This window comes from Trifolium pratense, linkage group LG2, assembly GCF_020283565.1.
Source record: "Trifolium pratense cultivar HEN17-A07 linkage group LG2, ARS_RC_1.1, whole genome shotgun sequence".
NCBI lineage: Eukaryota > Viridiplantae > Streptophyta > Magnoliopsida > Fabales > Fabaceae > Trifolium > Trifolium pratense.
Genome location: NC_060060.1, coordinates 41,766,311 through 41,782,620, shown reverse-complemented (window position 1 = coordinate 41,782,620; position 16,310 = coordinate 41,766,311). Strand labels below are relative to the sequence as shown.

At 33.8% G+C, this 16,310-nt stretch overlaps 4 protein-coding genes across 9 annotated transcripts; all 4 read right to left on the bottom strand.

Annotated features, from left to right (window-relative positions):
* Positions 1-1,051: 1,051 nt before the first annotated feature.
* Positions 1,052-4,631, bottom strand: LOC123908260 (probable inactive receptor kinase At4g23740). Of its 3 annotated transcripts, none has more exons than XM_045958843.1 (3): positions 4,290-4,631; positions 2,524-3,759; positions 1,052-2,144 (listed from the first exon to the last, which is right to left on the bottom strand). In XM_045958843.1, the coding sequence occupies exons 2-3, from the start codon at positions 3,716-3,718 to the stop codon at positions 1,474-1,476; spliced, it is 1,866 nt and encodes a 621-aa protein (XP_045814799.1). In that variant the 5' UTR covers positions 3,719-3,759; positions 4,290-4,631; the 3' UTR covers positions 1,052-1,473. The 3 variants fall into 3 exon arrangements, with proteins under 3 accessions (XP_045814799.1, XP_045814796.1, XP_045814797.1); XM_045958840.1 differs by lacking the exon at positions 4,290-4,631 and adding an exon at positions 3,830-3,971; XM_045958841.1 differs by having other exon boundaries at positions 2,524-4,484.
* A 989-nt stretch (positions 4,632-5,620) lies between these two features.
* LOC123908259 (putative glucose-6-phosphate 1-epimerase) lies at positions 5,621-9,257 on the bottom strand. The gene is made up of 8 exons (XM_045958839.1): positions 8,137-9,257; positions 7,967-8,041; positions 7,706-7,762; positions 7,448-7,608; positions 6,680-6,814; positions 6,413-6,515; positions 6,229-6,328; positions 5,621-6,098 (listed from the first exon to the last, which is right to left on the bottom strand). The coding sequence occupies exons 1-8, from the start codon at positions 8,248-8,250 to the stop codon at positions 5,929-5,931; spliced, it is 915 nt and encodes a 304-aa protein (XP_045814795.1). The 5' UTR covers positions 8,251-9,257; the 3' UTR covers positions 5,621-5,928.
* Positions 9,258-10,848: 1,591 nt separating this feature from the next.
* Positions 10,849-13,535, bottom strand: LOC123908411 (hydroxyproline O-galactosyltransferase HPGT1-like). Of its 3 annotated transcripts, XM_045959033.1 has the most exons (4): positions 12,325-12,439; positions 11,882-11,953; positions 11,670-11,782; positions 10,849-11,279 (listed from the first exon to the last, which is right to left on the bottom strand). In XM_045959033.1, the coding sequence occupies exons 1-4, from the start codon at positions 12,390-12,392 to the stop codon at positions 11,257-11,259; spliced, it is 276 nt and encodes a 91-aa protein (XP_045814989.1). In that variant the 5' UTR covers positions 12,393-12,439; the 3' UTR covers positions 10,849-11,256. The 3 variants fall into 3 exon arrangements, with proteins under 3 accessions (XP_045814989.1, XP_045814987.1, XP_045814988.1); XM_045959032.1 differs by lacking the exons at positions 10,849-11,279; positions 11,670-11,782 and adding an exon at positions 12,893-13,535 and having other exon boundaries at positions 11,933-11,953; positions 12,325-12,714; XM_045959031.1 differs by lacking the exons at positions 10,849-11,279; positions 11,670-11,782 and adding an exon at positions 12,893-13,535 and having other exon boundaries at positions 11,882-12,714.
* Positions 13,536-13,694: 159 nt separating this feature from the next.
* On the bottom strand, positions 13,695-15,737 carry LOC123908409. 2 transcript variants are annotated; one of them, XM_045959029.1, is made up of 4 exons: positions 15,253-15,736; positions 14,782-14,877; positions 14,361-14,678; positions 13,695-14,265 (listed from the first exon to the last, which is right to left on the bottom strand). In XM_045959029.1, the coding sequence occupies exons 1-4, from the start codon at positions 15,311-15,313 to the stop codon at positions 13,931-13,933; spliced, it is 810 nt and encodes a 269-aa protein (XP_045814985.1). In that variant the 5' UTR covers positions 15,314-15,736; the 3' UTR covers positions 13,695-13,930. The 2 variants fall into 2 exon arrangements, with proteins under 2 accessions (XP_045814985.1, XP_045814986.1); XM_045959030.1 differs by lacking the exon at positions 14,782-14,877 and having other exon boundaries at positions 15,253-15,737.
* Positions 15,738-16,310: the final 573 nt, after the last annotated feature.

Below are 16,310 nucleotides of genomic sequence, written 5' to 3'. Positions count from 1 at the left end.
TATATGGCCCGGTGTTTGATTGTTGGGTTTACGTTGCTAGGTAGACGGGAACACATGGAATGGGGTATCTCAAGTAAAAAGGAGGCATGGCAATGGGTACCCGCGGGTACGGTTTTTACCTTCCCCGTTCCCCATACCCGAATCATTGATAAATACCCATTCCCCGCCCATTACCCGGCGGGGATGAAAAATTGAACCCAATCCCCGTCCCAAATGGGTTCGGGTATCCCCGAACCTTGCCCTGCTGAACCTTACCCGAACCCAAAATTTTCCTAAACGCTGACATACATACAATACAAAAAATTTCAAATAATAAAGTACAATACAAACCAAAATTTCAATGCATTAAACATACAAATGAAATGATATTCCAAAATATCAAACCAAAATTATCAAAACCATAAAATAGTACCGGTACAAACCAATATTCCAAAATATAGTAATTTTATATAAACGGGCGGGTTCGGGGACGGGTTCGGGGTGGGTACCAATATCTCCGTTACCCGCCCCATCCCATCCCCATGTTTTGAAATCGGGGAAAACCCAAACCCGAATCCAAATCCAGTCAAATCGGTTTTTCCCCGTCAAACTCGGGGTGGGTTCGTGCGGGTACCCGCGGGTACGGGTTCTGTTGCCATGCCTAAAAAGGAGGCATCAACCACATGAAAATTCCCAAATTAGTAATCTTATACAATTATAATAGAATTTCAACTTTGAAGGACTTTATGATTAATCAACTGCAATAAGCTTTCTTTCATTAAAAAAACTTATACTTTGAGACAAGATATGAACATGAGATCTTCTATTTGTATGTGTGAATTTCATGTGGTATTTATCATTTCAGCTACGGACAAGACAAAACAATAAAATACAAGTGTCATATGTGTAAGTTTAGGACTTTTTTTTTTTTTTTTGACTAAAAGTTTAAAAAAGTTTGCCACTTTCAAAAGGAAAAGTAATGTTCTAAGTGGTATGCTAAATCAAACCTTCATTTGAAAAATACTCATATAACACACATTATAATACTATTGGAGGCAGCATGAAATGTTACTTTGAAATCATTTAAAAATTCAATATAAATGCAAATATTTAGGGGAGCTTCTGAACATATGAAACAGAAAATACAATTGTAGTTTGCCAATGAAATTGTGTCTTTTGTGTATTTTATTCCAAGCTTAGTGATTGAATTTTGACAGAAAGTCTCCACATATTGGTTAATGAAATGAGGTAAGCATCCACAGATTGCATCACCTGATATAAAATCAATGAGTCTCAACACATTAAAAATACCATACCATGATATAAAATCAATAAAATCGGTTTGGATTTTCGGGGTAAAAGTAAGTATGTTAAACAAGAATTACAAGGGATAAGTGATGAATGTGGCTCCGGTTCAGTGATAAAAAATGCTCTTGTTTAGAATTTGGAGAACAAAATTTTCAGATATATTCACTCCAATGCTGACGTTTTCTATCACTCACCTCCTTCTTCGGTAGAGAGTGGACTATCAAGTTGAGAGATTTTATGCTGTGTTGCATTTTCAGCTTGGCTCTCGGATGATGGCTGATTCTCTATATCGATCTGCCTTACATTTTCTATCATCTTTGCGATTTCTGACATCGCAGGTCTTTGATCATGCATTCTTGCAACACATGACATGGCTATCTGTAACATCTCTACCATCTCTTCTTCTATATTAGGACATCTCATAAGCTCTATGTCAAATACTTCAGCAGTCCACTCCTCTCTCACAACTGAATGAACCCATCTCACAAGGTGGACAATCTCATCGCCTCTAGTTGTGTGGATAGGGGATTTCCCGGTTAGCAGCTCTAGTAACACCACGCCAAAGCTGTAAACATCTGAAGCCTGTGTTGCTTTCCTGGTGTCTGTAACTTCAGGTGCTCGATAACCGGCTGCTCGCGAAATGGGCTGGGTGACTGAACTCATTATGGTTGCTAGTCCAAGATCAGATACACAACCGTACTGTTTAGTGTTGAGAAAGATATTTGAGGATTTAACATTGCCATGTACAAGTTTCCCACCGTTCTCAGAATGGATACGAGCAAGACCTCGTGCAACACCTAATGCTATTTTGATCCGAGTATTCCAATCTAAAGCCACCTTATCCTCTCCTCTTTTACCTGAAAATTTCATAAAGCTATAGTGTTTAATTTTTTATATACACAAGGATAGTATAGTTGTGCAATGTGTAGTATACTAAAAGTAAAACTTCAAACACCTAGAATCATATAATCATCTCCCTAAAGTAGGATGTCAATGGGGCAGGGCGGGGAGTACTTCCCCACTCTCTGCCCTTCCACTCAAATTGTCCCCCGTCCCCATTCCCCGCCACGAGGAGTTTTTCCTCCCCATCCCCATTCCTATGGATCCCCACGAAAGTCAAGACCCAACAACCACATTCATCCACCAAAAATAAATGAAATTTTTTAAACAATCGAGCATCAATAATAACCAACTTTTAAGAGCAAATTGTAAGAAAAACAAAATTATGTCACATACCATGCAACAAAGCCGAGATGCTACCCTGACTGTAGTAGTCATATACAACAAGTTTCTCATCTTTGGAATAGTAATATGCTTTTAGCTCAACCACATTCTCATGTTTAAGACTTCCGACAATATTCATGTGTTGCTCAAAATCCTTCTTTCCAACAGCTACCTCTTTTAGCCTCTTGACGACAACCGTGGTTGCATCCTCTAGTACTGCCTTGTATGCAGCACCAAATGTTCCCTTACCAAGTACCTCAGCAGAAGCCCTTAATAAATCCTCCAAATCAAAAGCATAGTTACATTCCTCAAAGAAAAAAAGCTTATTGTTTGCATCTTGGTTTCTTGAGACCACTTTTTCAGGTGACATTTTTCCTCCTTTCTCCAACTTGCCAATAAAAACATCTTCATCTTTCTTTTTAGAACACAAAACAAAAATAAAAACAACCAATGCTGCAAAGCATATAAAAGCACCAACAACAATAATTCCCAACACTAATGTTCCACCAATCCTTCTATGTTTCTCAGATTTAGGAAACCTCTGAGAAAATGTACCAATAGAAACATTGTTTCCAGCAAATGCTGACTTAGGAAACCTCTGAAGAGAAACAGGAACAACCCCTTGTAAATTATTGTTAGACAAATTCAATTTTTTCAACAATGGCAAGTTTATATAAGGTATTTCGCCCGAAAGCGAGTTGTTTGCAAGATTCAAACAAGCAAGATGACTCAAATTGGAAAGAGATAAAGGAATTTCGCCAATGAAACGGTTATTAGACAAATTAACAACAGAAAGATTGTTCCAAACAGCAAAATCAGGCAAAAGACCAATGAAATTATTGAATTGAAGATAAAGAAAAGAAAGATTCTTTAAATTGATAAAATCATAAGGAAAATGACCAGTTATAAAATTGGATCTAAGACTCAATTTTTGCAACCCTTTGATTCTACTAATTGTATTAGGAGGAATTGTGCCATTAAATCCAACTCCCGGTAATCGAATCGCGATAATTTGAGACTGATCTTGACTACAAGTTACACCATTCCAACTAGTACAAATTGATGAACTCAAATTCCAATTCAAAGGCCTAAAAGGTTGTAATTTTTCAACAAATTCTAACAATGCTTTCTTGTCTTCAACAGGTTCTGCATTTCCTTGAAACACTAACAAACCAATCAAGTAAACTGAAAACAGAAAATGACCCATTTCAGAATGACCCTGCTGTTTCTGCTACTTCAATTTACTCACTGCACAAAAGCACAAAAACAAGTTTAGTGTTTTAAACTGTTAAAAAAATTAAAAAGATACAATTTTTACCTCATGGAAAAAAAGGGTATGAAAATGACAAAGATGTGCATAGAAAGAAAGAACATGGCCAATGTCAATGGAAAAAGTGTGTTTTTTTAAGGTGTAAAAGCATGATGGTTGCAGTTCTAACTTTTTATGTTTTTTTTGTTTTTGTTTTTGTTTTTGTTTTGTAAAACAGGTTTTGAGCGTCAGTTTTGACATCAAACGGTTTCATCCTCCTCCCGATCACAGTTGCGAGGGATCGAATCATGGTCTTCCCTACTAATTAAGTTCAGCGACAATCATCACTAAACCAACTAACGATTAATATTATGCTGTGAATTTTGAACAATGTTGTTATTAAGTTAATTAATGTTTTTTCCTACCTTATTTAATGTAGATCTGATCAAAGAATGTACTGTAAATAAGGTAGGTAACTAATTGTAATAAGCGTTACTATTATGAAAAGGAAGATGAAGAAAAAACATACCATAAAGAAAGAAGGTAGGTGAGAATGTACGAGTTATGATTAATGAGAAATCATGGTGATAGGTGAAAGTGGGATCCAATGCAGAGGAAAGAGTGAATAGAATAATGGTGTTGGAAATGTAGTAGCTCTAACATGAGTTTTTAACCGTTGATTCACAACCTAAACGGTGGTGTAATAAGGGATGAGTAACTGAAATTTGAGGGAGGGAGGATTAGCATGTGTAGTGACAGTACAATGCCATGTGAGTTTGACTATGTGAGTGTGAGTGTGAGTGAGAGTGATGTGAGAGAGAGTCGCATTTAACTGTTTAGAGTGATTCTGTGAGGAGAAAGAACAGCAAAATCATGAAAGGTTTAGTTAAAACAAAATTATTATGCTATATTTGCAAATTTTAGCTCAACCGAGATGTTGTTGATATTATTAGGTCGAATGCTTTCATATGAGTTTGACGGGTTTGAGGTAAATTTCAATAATAATTGTCACTTTGTCTATGAACAAAAAAAAATAAAACATTATGGTACAATATTTATATGGTTGACACCGTTGTTTAGTTTTTACATAGATGACTTTGTCGGTTAAGGAAGGTTTGGTTTAGGTTAGTAAAGAGTTGATCTATGCTCTATAAAGGCGTGAGTTCAACTTTCATACCGATATGAAGACTTTTTTGAGGAGTGATTTTTGAGCTTTGAGGTTTGCCTTTGACTCGTGAGTCCATGACCAATTTCGTCAGTTACACCCAACATATATTTTTTTAAAAGAAAAACTTAATTATATTGGATTAAGACCCAATGTGAGTCAGATCATACACAAGAATTGGGATTAAGAAAAGGGGAATGTCTTCTATTCACACAACTACAGGGTTGCTAAGAACATATTTGGCCAAGTAATTGAAGTAAATTTGCATTAGAAGGTGTAACTGAAAATAAAGGGGTGTAAGTAGTAGAAATATTCTATCACATCAAAAACTTTACTCCATAGTTCTTTTTTCTTTTTTGGTACAATAGAGGGCATAAAGCCCTTTACTCCATAGTTCTAATTTAAAGGGAAAATTTATAGTTCATACCTTAAAATATGTTATTTATCGTTCAACTCATTTTTACGTAAATTCATCTGAAACCTAATACTTATCTTTAGCAAGCCTAATACTTTTCCCAACTGATTAATTCTTACTTAAGGAACTTCCATATGTTTAATGTCATGGTTGATTAAATTTGATTAGTTAACCATGGTGAAATCAAATTCCTACCATTGTAGCTCTTGATAGTTGATACATGTAAGTACTTCGCAATAAATAATCTATGAAGGGAGAATGAAAAAACAAGACAAAGGAGTATTTGTAAGATTCTCTTTTTTTAGAGTTAACTGCAACAATTTCATGTACATGACTTGAATTTTAATTACATTAAATGCAAAGCATACATAAAGAAGAAGAAAAATCTTCATATTCATACTGCATCGACCTTATGTGAATCACTTATATGTATATATACTGGAAAAATGCTTGATCTTGAAAAACAACACATGCATCTTTTCTTATTGATATTGCTCATGATTTTTAGGCTGCAAGATTTGCTAAAACAATAAGCAATGCTTGCTTGTTTACTTTTGTTAGTATTTTCTTTCAAACTGCACATGGAAGTCATGTAGAGGGAACAACAGATAGCTCCAACCGGCCTGTCCATTCTTCTCCCGGTTTTAAGGTTATCGGTTTTCCAACTGCTGCGCCATCCACGCAGAGCATTTGCTTGTACTCTTCATCCCCAAAATCCACTATTGACTTTGATTTTTTCTCCCATGGATTCCAAACAACTATCCAATGTCAAAATGGATACCGATGGTTAGTTTTTAGTTACGTTGTTTGTGTAATGAAATAACAGAAGTTTTTTCCGATTTTTGAGTTGGAAATTTTGTTAGTTTCTTTACAATAGTTGACACTTACCAACATCAGGAAGACCTTCCTTTCGTATCACAAATGTTCGCTTCTTTTCATGATCTAGAACAGCTACCATGTTGGAAGAATCAAGATAAACTCGATCCACCTAACGCATAGGGGAAAAATATAAGACCTTAACATTTTGGTAAAATCTCAAGACTTGAATGAAAATTATCATCAATTGTCTCACCTCAGATTCAAATGTTAAAGAGTCTCCTTGTTCTGTGAAGCGTTCCTTCTGGTATAAGTTATCGAGGTAGTCAAGAGTTTCCAATCCTTCTACCCTCACTTCACTGTCAGTAATCAACATAGGTTAAGATTAACTTAAAAGCTTATATTATATGCTTATTCAAGGATTTATAACTTCATAAAATTTAAATATCAACTAAGGACTTGTCAACAAAAAAAATTAGTCCCGATTCGTTGATATCAAAATCAGATGGAATAGAACACAAACCTAATATCAGAGATGGAGAAATATGTATGAAATGCAAAGGAGAAACTGAAAGGCTTGCCATTGACATTCCTGATGCGAGATATCAAAATCAGATGGCCATCTGCTGCCAAACGGACCCTTAGGCGAAACTCGAAGCTGAATAAAATAATATAGGACAACAGTACATAAAACATTATCATCCAACAATCTCAAACATACATGTGACTATATACTGGAAGGGAACTTCATCCATGTTCATCATGTCAGGAACTGAAGTATATATCTAGCTACATGCTTTTGGAATTTCTACATTCTTGGATACAATTCATTTTTTTTTTCTTTTGATACTATTCTCATATAGAGAGTGGGACTAAGACCATGTTTGGTTAAACAACTTATTTAAGCACTTATAGCATAAGTGCTTATGAATAAGCTATTTCTACAAAAAAGATAAAATCAAATCAAATTGTTTTCATATAAGCTATTGTGAAAAGCTTATAGAAATAAGACGAAAACAACTTATGGACATGTCACAAGTCATAAGTTGTTTTTGTAGGCTCTCTCAAACAGTGTCATAAGTATGTATGTGAGATTGTGAGTAGATAAGCTGAAATAATTCAATCCAAACAGATCCTAAAATAAAAGTATTGTCAAGCCGCAAGTCCTTTTAGATTTATATATAAATCCTATCAATTTATTATTTATCTCAATGATTTTTCTCAGCCTCCCAAATTCTAAAGTAAAATGATGGTTGTGATAGTAAAGTATAGAAGATAAATTGTGCCGCACCTATGTGGCCATATCTTCATATCATCTTCAGATGGTTTGAGCAGCAAGTCAATGCAAGCTTTTCCATTGGAATCAGTGGAAAGAGGAGGAGGATTTTGATCAATAACCCATATCTTATTCCTTGCAAATCCATGTTGCTCCAGGGTTCCACGGTTTCCAAACTGCAAAAATCACACCAACCTTATCATCTATTTATCCATCTATATAGATTTATGTAATTCAAGTGTTAAATAAAAAAGTACTACTATATAAAATTACCTGTGGAAAACAGATTGGAATTCCTCCTCGCACTGGTTTGGGAGGAGTAAAGATTGCCTAATCGAAAAGAGAGAAAAAAATGTTATAGAATGTTGAGAAGTGACCTATAATATAAATCACGGTCACACAGTCACGGGCCTCAAACACAACACTGACACGTAAACATCACAATTAATAAAATAGAAATGATCGGACAAACCTTTTACTCTAAAGTGTCTGCGCTATGTAAAATATATTGTCACATGTAAAAACCTCATTTACCTTGGTACTAGTGAATAGTAACTCTTCACCACGTTCGGTTTTCCATGAAAGAACTTGCCCGCCGTGCAAGCTAACCTGAAAATGATAAGTCAAACAAGCTATAGCATCAACCAAATTAAAAGGATAGATTAGGTAGTTGAAATTGAAAGAGTTAAGATAATGTAATTAACCGTTGCTGAAGCTCCTCGAACGTTTCGAAGAATGACTTGTTCTATTCCATTCTTATCCTTTGTAATTCCAACTGAAGTATTTTTATGATCACTTTCAGCTCCAGAATGATTCATCTCCAATAAACTATCTCTTCTATTTTTTCCCTCTTAGAAAATTGTAAGTAATGAACACACAAAACTGATTTATAAGACTTTAAGAAAACCAACTTTGATGTGACATAATTGGTTTAGCAGATGAAAAATCACAAGCTTCATATGACAACTTTTGAAATTTCTTGTGACAAAGCAAGTTTTTTTGGTGAAGATTGAAAACGAAAAGGCAATTACCTTAAACACAGATCTAGAAATAAGGATTGTATAATAATTGTTTTATATGATATAGAGTTATTTGGCACCATTAGGAGTTAAAATTAAGTTGTTATTATTATCTGTAATAGTAACAGAAACAAAATATTGAAAAGGGAAGAAATAAAGTTGATAGTTACAACTCAAGAGTCAGGACCAAATATTAAGGATAAAATGGTGTCTTGTCGATTTTTTTTGGAGTTGAGGTAAGTATGTGTTTTTAATTTTAATTACTGTTAATAATAATAAAAAGAAGGATTTTGAAGAATTTAATGAAATGGGCCAGTTAAAAGATCATAAACTTAATAAAATCTGTGATCAATAACTAAGCAGCAAAGGTTTTATGGTTTGGAACAAATCGTTAGTTGGTTCAGCGGTGATTAACACGGGACTTAGTATTGAGAACTACGGTTCCATCTCCCGCAACTACGAGCGGAAGAGGTTGAAACCACTTGATACTGGAACTGACCACCGAACCAGATTAGGCGTCCGGATAATAGTGGTGAAAAAAAATTATGGTGTGGAATTTGAACGTTTATTGTAGAATTTAGCATATGAATATGTGACTGAGCACAATACCAGAATCAACGACCCAGTTGACAATTTAGACCCCTAAAAGCGGTTAAGGTTAGAGACAGTCATGAGTCTATTTTTGAACTTGGTGGATTATGGACCTTTAATTTTAAGGTCAATAAGGTCTGCTAGTAGTGACTGTTGTGCTGGGGAGTGGGAGGGAGAGTGGGAGAATAGATAGATAAGATAGTAATCTAATCTACAATCAGTTAGTTAGGAGAAAGGATTGTCATACACTCAAACTGAAAAGGGACAAACTATGTCATACTCAATTACTCATACATATCTAACGGTCTCCTTTTTTTCTAATATAAAACCAAATGTTTTTTTTTCTTTTCTAAGTTATCTAAAGAATTGAGAGTAATTTATACAACAATGAAATTAACTTGTGTAAGCAAATTTATAAGTGGGCAAAAATTAATTTTACAGATACTACTTGCAAATTTGCTCATGCAGCTAGTTTTTGGACTGAAATTCGGTTGAAAAGGTGAATAAAAATTGTAAAAAATTGTTTCACACAGAATTTAAACTCAATTTTTTCCTTAACAATTTGTTTTTATGTAGAGTTTATTAATCGTTTGATTTCAATCACGTTGACTATATTAAATTCTTTCAGCGTGTTGATTGATTCCTTCTGTATGCTTTTTATTTATTCTTTTCTTCAATTTTTTTTTTGGTTCAGATTTCTTCAACATTTTTAGTTTATGCATTTTAATTTAATAATTTGGTTTTGGGGTTAGAAAGAAGAGATTCAAAGCATCATATGATACCTTATCCTTCACAATAGTCGGTGTAATTTATAGTTTATATGCCAACAAACATGAAAGGAAAAAAATAAACATGAATGAGCTTGAAAAATAAAAATGATAGGAGAAATTATACAAATCATCTTATCAATATAATTGCATGCATTATGCATATCTTCAGAGCAGATAATCCGACAGCGCCGGCCATTTCAGTTAAAATAAGGTGACTTTGAAATTGAATATAAGATTAAATATATTTAGTCCCTATGAGAGAAGAATCCAAAAATTTGAATGAGTGGAACCAAAATCATATACTACAAATATTTATATAAATAAATAAATAAATATATCCAACACATGTGCAAGAAAATAATGGCCCTATTGTCAATTTGTCATGAAGAGTCTCAGTCTAACGCCTCAATTGATGAAATGAGCTCAAAAGCTAAATGAGCTTTTTTTATTAACGTTTTCTGAGAAATAGACTCCGATAATTTAAAGTTCGGTCATGATATAAGTACAGTCTAGTCAAAAATTATTCTCACCATGAATCGAACTCAGGTTTCATGAACAATTCTTCCTAAAATAAATTCATCAATCACTTAAGTCAAATATCTTGGTTAAACTAAATGAGTTCTAACTTGGAGGTAAAAATTGTTATAGTTAGAACTTGGAGTAGTCAAGTTTTGTTTTTGAGTCAGAAGTAGTAAAGTTTGTTATTGCTTTCATTTGCAGATTGAACTAATCGTGTTGGAAAATCATGTCCTTATAATAGTTTTTTTGAGGAACTTCCGGGAAGTTGCTTCCAACAGCTTTTGGCGTTATAAATAATTTACCATGGAATTAACTTTTTCTTAACCATATGAAACCAAAATCATGGCGTACAAATGTTGAATCCTGCTAGTGGATTTTTTATTTTCATTTACAAGCAATTACTAAATGATAATAGCCTAATGAGAATCCTATGTGAATGTGAAGGGCGTTTAAAATTGCGCACAAATAATCGTACGAATGCAAAAGCCTAAGATGTTTCAGCTTACACAATTGAGAGTTTCTTCATAATGCTTAAAAAAAAAAACACAATTTTACTCGCCTCCGGATGGATGAACCCGGAGGGAAGTGATATTAATCATTAATGATGCAGTAAAATCTTAACAATTAATATTACATGATTGAATGGGGAAGGATCAGTAAAATCAGACAAGTATAATGTCAACTTCTCAATAATACATTTGAACAATCCTGAAAAGCATGTGTGTGAGTATCTCTAACTATCTATTGTCACAGGCAGAGCTCAAAACCAACAGTTCCCGACCTTCAACTCAAAGAATCAACAACCTGTTGAAAAATTATATGAGAGAGGAAAATCACCTGAAGCATAAACAATGATGGTCGAAGTAACAGGTTTCTGTTTCCTATACATCCTTCGTATAAAACTCAAATTGTCAGTGAGAAGTCGTCATACTCCTGCACAAATTGACCCTGAAAGACGGAAAGAAACGTATTTAATTAATTTCAATGGAATTGTGGTAATGGCCAAAATCCATCAGCATTTGTTTAATAGTAGTGCTCCTGTTAGCTATAGCTTCTTAATCTGAAGTCATTGAAAACAATCTGATTTAAAATGTCTAATTGCAAATTTGCAATAGTAGTGCTATGTTATCCCAGTAAAAACAAGGATATGCCTATTTTTCTTTGGATACAATTTGGTGCAAGGACATGTCTAATTTGAGAAAAGTTATTCAATTTTTAATGAAAAGTTAAAGTGCTATATAAATTGAACTGATAAGGTCCTAACTCCTAACACCTAATTAACCATATAAATTTCAAGCATGTGTATGTGGTTGTGAAAGGGGATAGAAAGAAAGAGACCTGCGGACCAGGATGAGCAACAAAACTTATTTTCATCAATGTGCATCACGTCCAGCCCAATAAACCATGATCCCGTACTTACATCATTGTGTGCATATGTACGGAGAATAAATCTGCGGAGTAAACATATAATTATTAGTTATTACAACCATTTTTAACACAATTTCAAAAACAAATAAAAAAACTACACAGAAAAATGGACAATACTATACCTGTTTATTGAAATAAACTGAGTCAATGCTTTTGAAATGACATAGACTTCTCCTGAAGCATGTCGAAAGTACCTATATATACAAACATTAATTTATGAATAAATTCTGGATATAGCAGTTAGAAAATATATCTCATTTAACTGATGTATATGCCATTAGAGTGTCGTTCTGAAAACTATGAATACAGGACACCACAGTCTCAGTGGACATTGTCATCACTTCACTTTTATCCAAAACAGAAATTTGTTTTTGTTGACATAGGATTTAATTAATAGAACATAAATGAAAAGATTTCTTGAGTTGGAAGCAACCGATATACATGAGCATTAAAAATTTGAAATCCCAACCTTCAAAAGAATGAATGCTCATGGTGGTCTTTTCTAAGAGTTTAATGGAAGTGTAAAATAGTTTTACACCGAAAATCAAAAAGAAATGCACTCTACTTTTTAAAAACTTTAATATCCTTCCTTCCAACGAGATTCCATGCAGTTGGAAGAATCATTTTGTACATAAACTCCAAACTTGAAGTAGTGAGTGTCAGCTCCGCTACCAACTCCATCACGCTTGAGAACCCCGTCAATATAAATCTTAACATTGTTAGCATCCACATCATGAATCGCGTTCACCCTAAACCACCTGTTATAGATATTCTGAGACAGAACATGAGGAGACTTGGAATAAGTTAATGAACCATCGTAAACCCTAAGTTGTAAGGTTGTCGCGGAAGAACTTCCACCAAACACTTGCATAATACAAACTCCGCTTGTGCCACTTGGAACGTAACCATACCCTTCAAATTGCCATATACCAGATCCAGATGTATATTCATGTTTCTGCAAGTGGAAAGTGAAAACATAGATATCATGTCTTGCATAAACCGTTGTGTCTGTGATCTCTAATGCATAAACTTAGATGTATATTCACATTAACTTATTTTTAACTAAAATCAATTTTGTAAAATCAATACATATTAAAAATCCATTTGTCACCATAGAACGAATACACACTTACACTAATACGAATCTCGGTTCGTGGTTGTGTATTGCTGTCAATCTTGAAAGACTTGTCTGTAGGGTATATCCAAAATTGGTGAACACCATTTGTGAAGTTGTAACGCTGGTATACTGGAACATTGTAAGGCTTTTGAATAACAAGGTTTGAGTTATCTAATGAAACAAGAGTGAACCCTAGTATGGGATCAACTACTGCAGCTGAGGCAAAGAAGGTGGCTTGATAGATGATTAATGGCAAAAGGGTCAGGTGCAGAATTGGTAACAATGCCATTGTTTTAGGTGGAAGATGATTAGTTCCTTTTTCTTATTTCCTAAGGAATGAAGATGGCTTCATTATGCTACATGGTTGTAGCTTGGACTTGGGAGTATTACAATTTTGGTGTGATCAAATAGATATTCACAGAATGGTTTAATTGGTTAAATCAATTTAATACTAACAAAAAAAAGTTTGTTGTGAATGCTCTAGCGAAACTAGTATTTTTTTTCCGACAGAAACTAAACTTACCGGTTACATCCCCTGATAATGAGTACATAGTCTATAGGAACTGTTCCGCGATGTTATTGGAGACTCTCTCTTTCACTTTTCCTCTTCCACTATACTGCCATTGTTTGTATTGTTCCCTATAAAATGGCCTTCAGCCTTTCACACATTTCAGAGACTTCTTCTCATGCCATTACAAAGTCAACTTGCCCATGCTAAATGCCACCGTTTTAAGGTTATGTTGGATATCTGTTCCCACTTGACAACAGAGCAAATGAATGCTAGCATTATTTTGAAATAAAAAAAGCTTTTCCAGATGTAACAAAAAAAAATATTGAATTAATCCATGCTCTCAATTGATTATTTAATTACACAAGTGAAAGTTAGGAGAACATATAAACTCCAAAAGTATAATGTTCAAATTAAATAAAAATTAACATCCCTCTACTTGTAGCTAAAGCATGGTCGACCACACTTCCAACCAAACCATTTCAGCTTCGAAAATACATTACTGTTGATAATAATAATAATAATAATAATAATAATAATAATAAATTAATAATTAGTGTTGTCTTCTTCTCTTGCTGAATCTTTCAATTCCGCAAAAACCTTCTCGCTTTGTGTGAATCCATAAAGCATCTTCCCATCAAGTCCGTGCATATATTTAACAATGTCAGATTCAAAAACATAAGCATCCAACCCATCCAATTCTTCACTGGTTCGATCAGCCAAACCGGGAAAATAGAGACCACGCTCCTTCTTAGGTATGGGCGGGTTAAGAGCTTTCTGGAAGATATTGAACCTAAACTTTTCTTCTTCGTCGCCATTGTATGTTATTCGAAAATATTTGCACCATTTATCGAAAATTTCTCGATTTGAGAGGCTTGTAACTAGAAGAAAAAAAACAAGCATTGTTAAGCACAGCCAGCCAAGATATATTACAAAAAAACACGAAATTAATTAAAATATGATTTAGGGTTTGTACCAGTGTTGTCTTCTTCTCTTATTGAACCTTTCAATTCCGGAAAATCCTTCTCACTTTGTGTGAAGATTTCATCAAGTTTGTCCATCAATTCAATGTCAGATTCAAAAATATAAGCAACAGACCCCTCCAATTCTTCTGTGGTTCGATCAGCCATACCGACATAATAGCGACCACGCTCGTTCTCAGGTATGGGTGGGTTAAGAACTTTCTGGAAGATACTGAACCTAAACTTTTCTTCTTCTTCGTCCTTGTATGTTCTTCGATAACATTTGCACCATTTATCAAAAATTTCTCGATCTGAGAGTGAGAGGCTTGTAACTAGAAGAACAAACAAGCATTGTTAAGCACAGCCAGCCAAGATATATTATTATTATTATAAGAAAATAAGAAATTAGTTAAAATATGCTTTAGGGTTTTGTACCGGAATCAGTGTTGTGTTCTTCTTCTCCTACTAAATCATCCTTGTCAACTTTCAATTTCTTTATCGGTGAAGCAAAATCCTTCTTCTCATTCTCAACTAATAATCAATTAAAAGAAAACAAACAAGAAATCATCTAAATCAATTGTTTATGGAATTAGTAACGGAATATTTCGATTTCGAAAAATCCTTTTCTCATTCTTAACTAATAATAATAATAAATAAAAAAAAAATAAAAAAACAAACAAGAATGAAACAAACCGAAAGAAAGAAAACAAGAAATTAATTAAAATATGATTTAGGGTTTGGATCGGAATCAGTGTTGTCTTCTTCTCCTAATAAATCTTTCAATTTCGCAAAATCCTTCTCAACTAATAACTAATATTTATTTACAGAAATCATCCATTCCTCCTATACTTAAAAAATAGATTTTGTGGTGCTGCGTATCGTGCTCTGGTTTACGGTGGTTCGTACCTGAATCGTGGTCTTTGCGGAGCGCGAGGGGGCTGAAATTGCAGACGACAGACATCGCCATCAGGTAGCTTCTGCGGCGGTTCGGTTCAGAGAGGAAAGGAGAGGTTAGGGTTGGCACTTTAGAGAGGAGAGGAAGAATGGAATGTAATGGAATTATTTATTTTTTTATGGAGTGAATGATTTATCAACATGAATTGAATTTTACTTTTCCTAAAAAAAATAAAATAAAATCTTTCTACTTATAAATAAAAGCACCATTGCAATTAGGATTAGTGGAGTGAAGAAGAGAAGGTGAAAGAGTAGGGTTTAGAGAGAAGCAGAGGAAGAGAGATTTTAGAAAAATAATCGCGGCTTTAACCTATTTTGGAGATTCCAGAAAGTTCTTTCTAACCAAACCAGAAGAAGAAGAAGAGAGAAAGAGATTGAAAATTTCTCAGAATGTGGAAGAGAGATATTTTTTTTTTGGTCCAAAGAGGAAGTGACGCAGTACGGAAGCGAGAAAGAACCGCAAAGGAGGAATTTGAAATCTACTAAACTTGAGAAAATTCTCTATATTTTATCGAATAAAAAAGTTGCCTTCAAGACTACAATAGTTTAGTTTAGCTTAAATAATAGGGAAAAAATCTGGTTCAAAAAAAAATAATAAGGGAAAAATAAAAATAACAAATCCACTTAAAAGATAGTAAAAATAAAAATATCAAACCTACTAAATAAAAACAACAAATCTATCTAAAATATAAAAATAACTAATCTAGGTGAAATATAAAAATAACAAATTTATCTAAAATATAATAAAACTAAATCTAGTTAAAATACTAAAGAAATCCTCCCGGAAGAGAGGGGATTTGGATTTGCTGATTCCTCTTGTTTTGGGCTGTGATTTCGGCCCAACTGTTTTTTCATATAAAGAAATTTGCTTTATGCACCCAATTAATTCTTTTCTTTTTTTTTTGACTAAATTTATTTGTTTTTTTATTTGTTTATAGAATAACCTATTTAATTTTGTTCACCATTCATTCTTTTTTACCTTATTTTTTTTGGAAAATTTATTTTCTTTT

Bases quoted from the DNA above. Each gene is read 5' to 3' on its own strand.
- LOC123908260 (XM_045958843.1), bottom strand. From the start codon at position 3,718: ATGGGTCATTTTCTGTTTTCAGTTTACTTGATTGGTTTGTTAGTGTTT. The intron at 2,145-2,523 runs GTATGTGACATA...TGAAATTTTCAG, and splicing joins CATCTCGGCTTTGTTGCATG to GTAAAAGAGGAGAGGATAAG.
- LOC123908259 (XM_045958839.1), bottom strand. From the start codon at position 8,250: ATGAATCATTCTGGAGCTGAAAGTGATCATAAAAATACTTCAGTTGGA. The intron at 8,042-8,136 runs GTTAATTACATT...TATCATTTTCAG, and splicing joins TTCGAGGAGCTTCAGCAACG to GTTAGCTTGCACGGCGGGCA. The intron at 6,329-6,412 runs GTGAGACAATTG...CCTATGCGTTAG, and splicing joins CTTTAACATTTGAATCTGAG to GTGGATCGAGTTTATCTTGA.
- LOC123908411 (XM_045959031.1), bottom strand. From the start codon at position 13,165: ATGGCATTGTTACCAATTCTGCACCTGACCCTTTTGCCATTAATCATC. The intron at 12,715-12,892 runs GTAAGTGTGTAT...TTCCACTTGCAG, and splicing joins GAACCGAGATTCGTATTAGT to AAACATGAATATACATCTGG.
- LOC123908409 (XM_045959029.1), bottom strand. From the start codon at position 15,313: ATGGCGATGTCTGTCGTCTGCAATTTCAGCCCCCTCGCGCTCCGCAAA. The intron at 14,878-15,252 runs GTACGAACCACC...ATTGATTATTAG, and splicing joins CCGCAAAGACCACGATTCAG to TTGAGAATGAGAAGAAGGAT. The intron at 14,679-14,781 runs GTACAAAACCCT...TTGTTCTTCTAG, and splicing joins AGAACACAACACTGATTCCG to TTACAAGCCTCTCACTCTCA.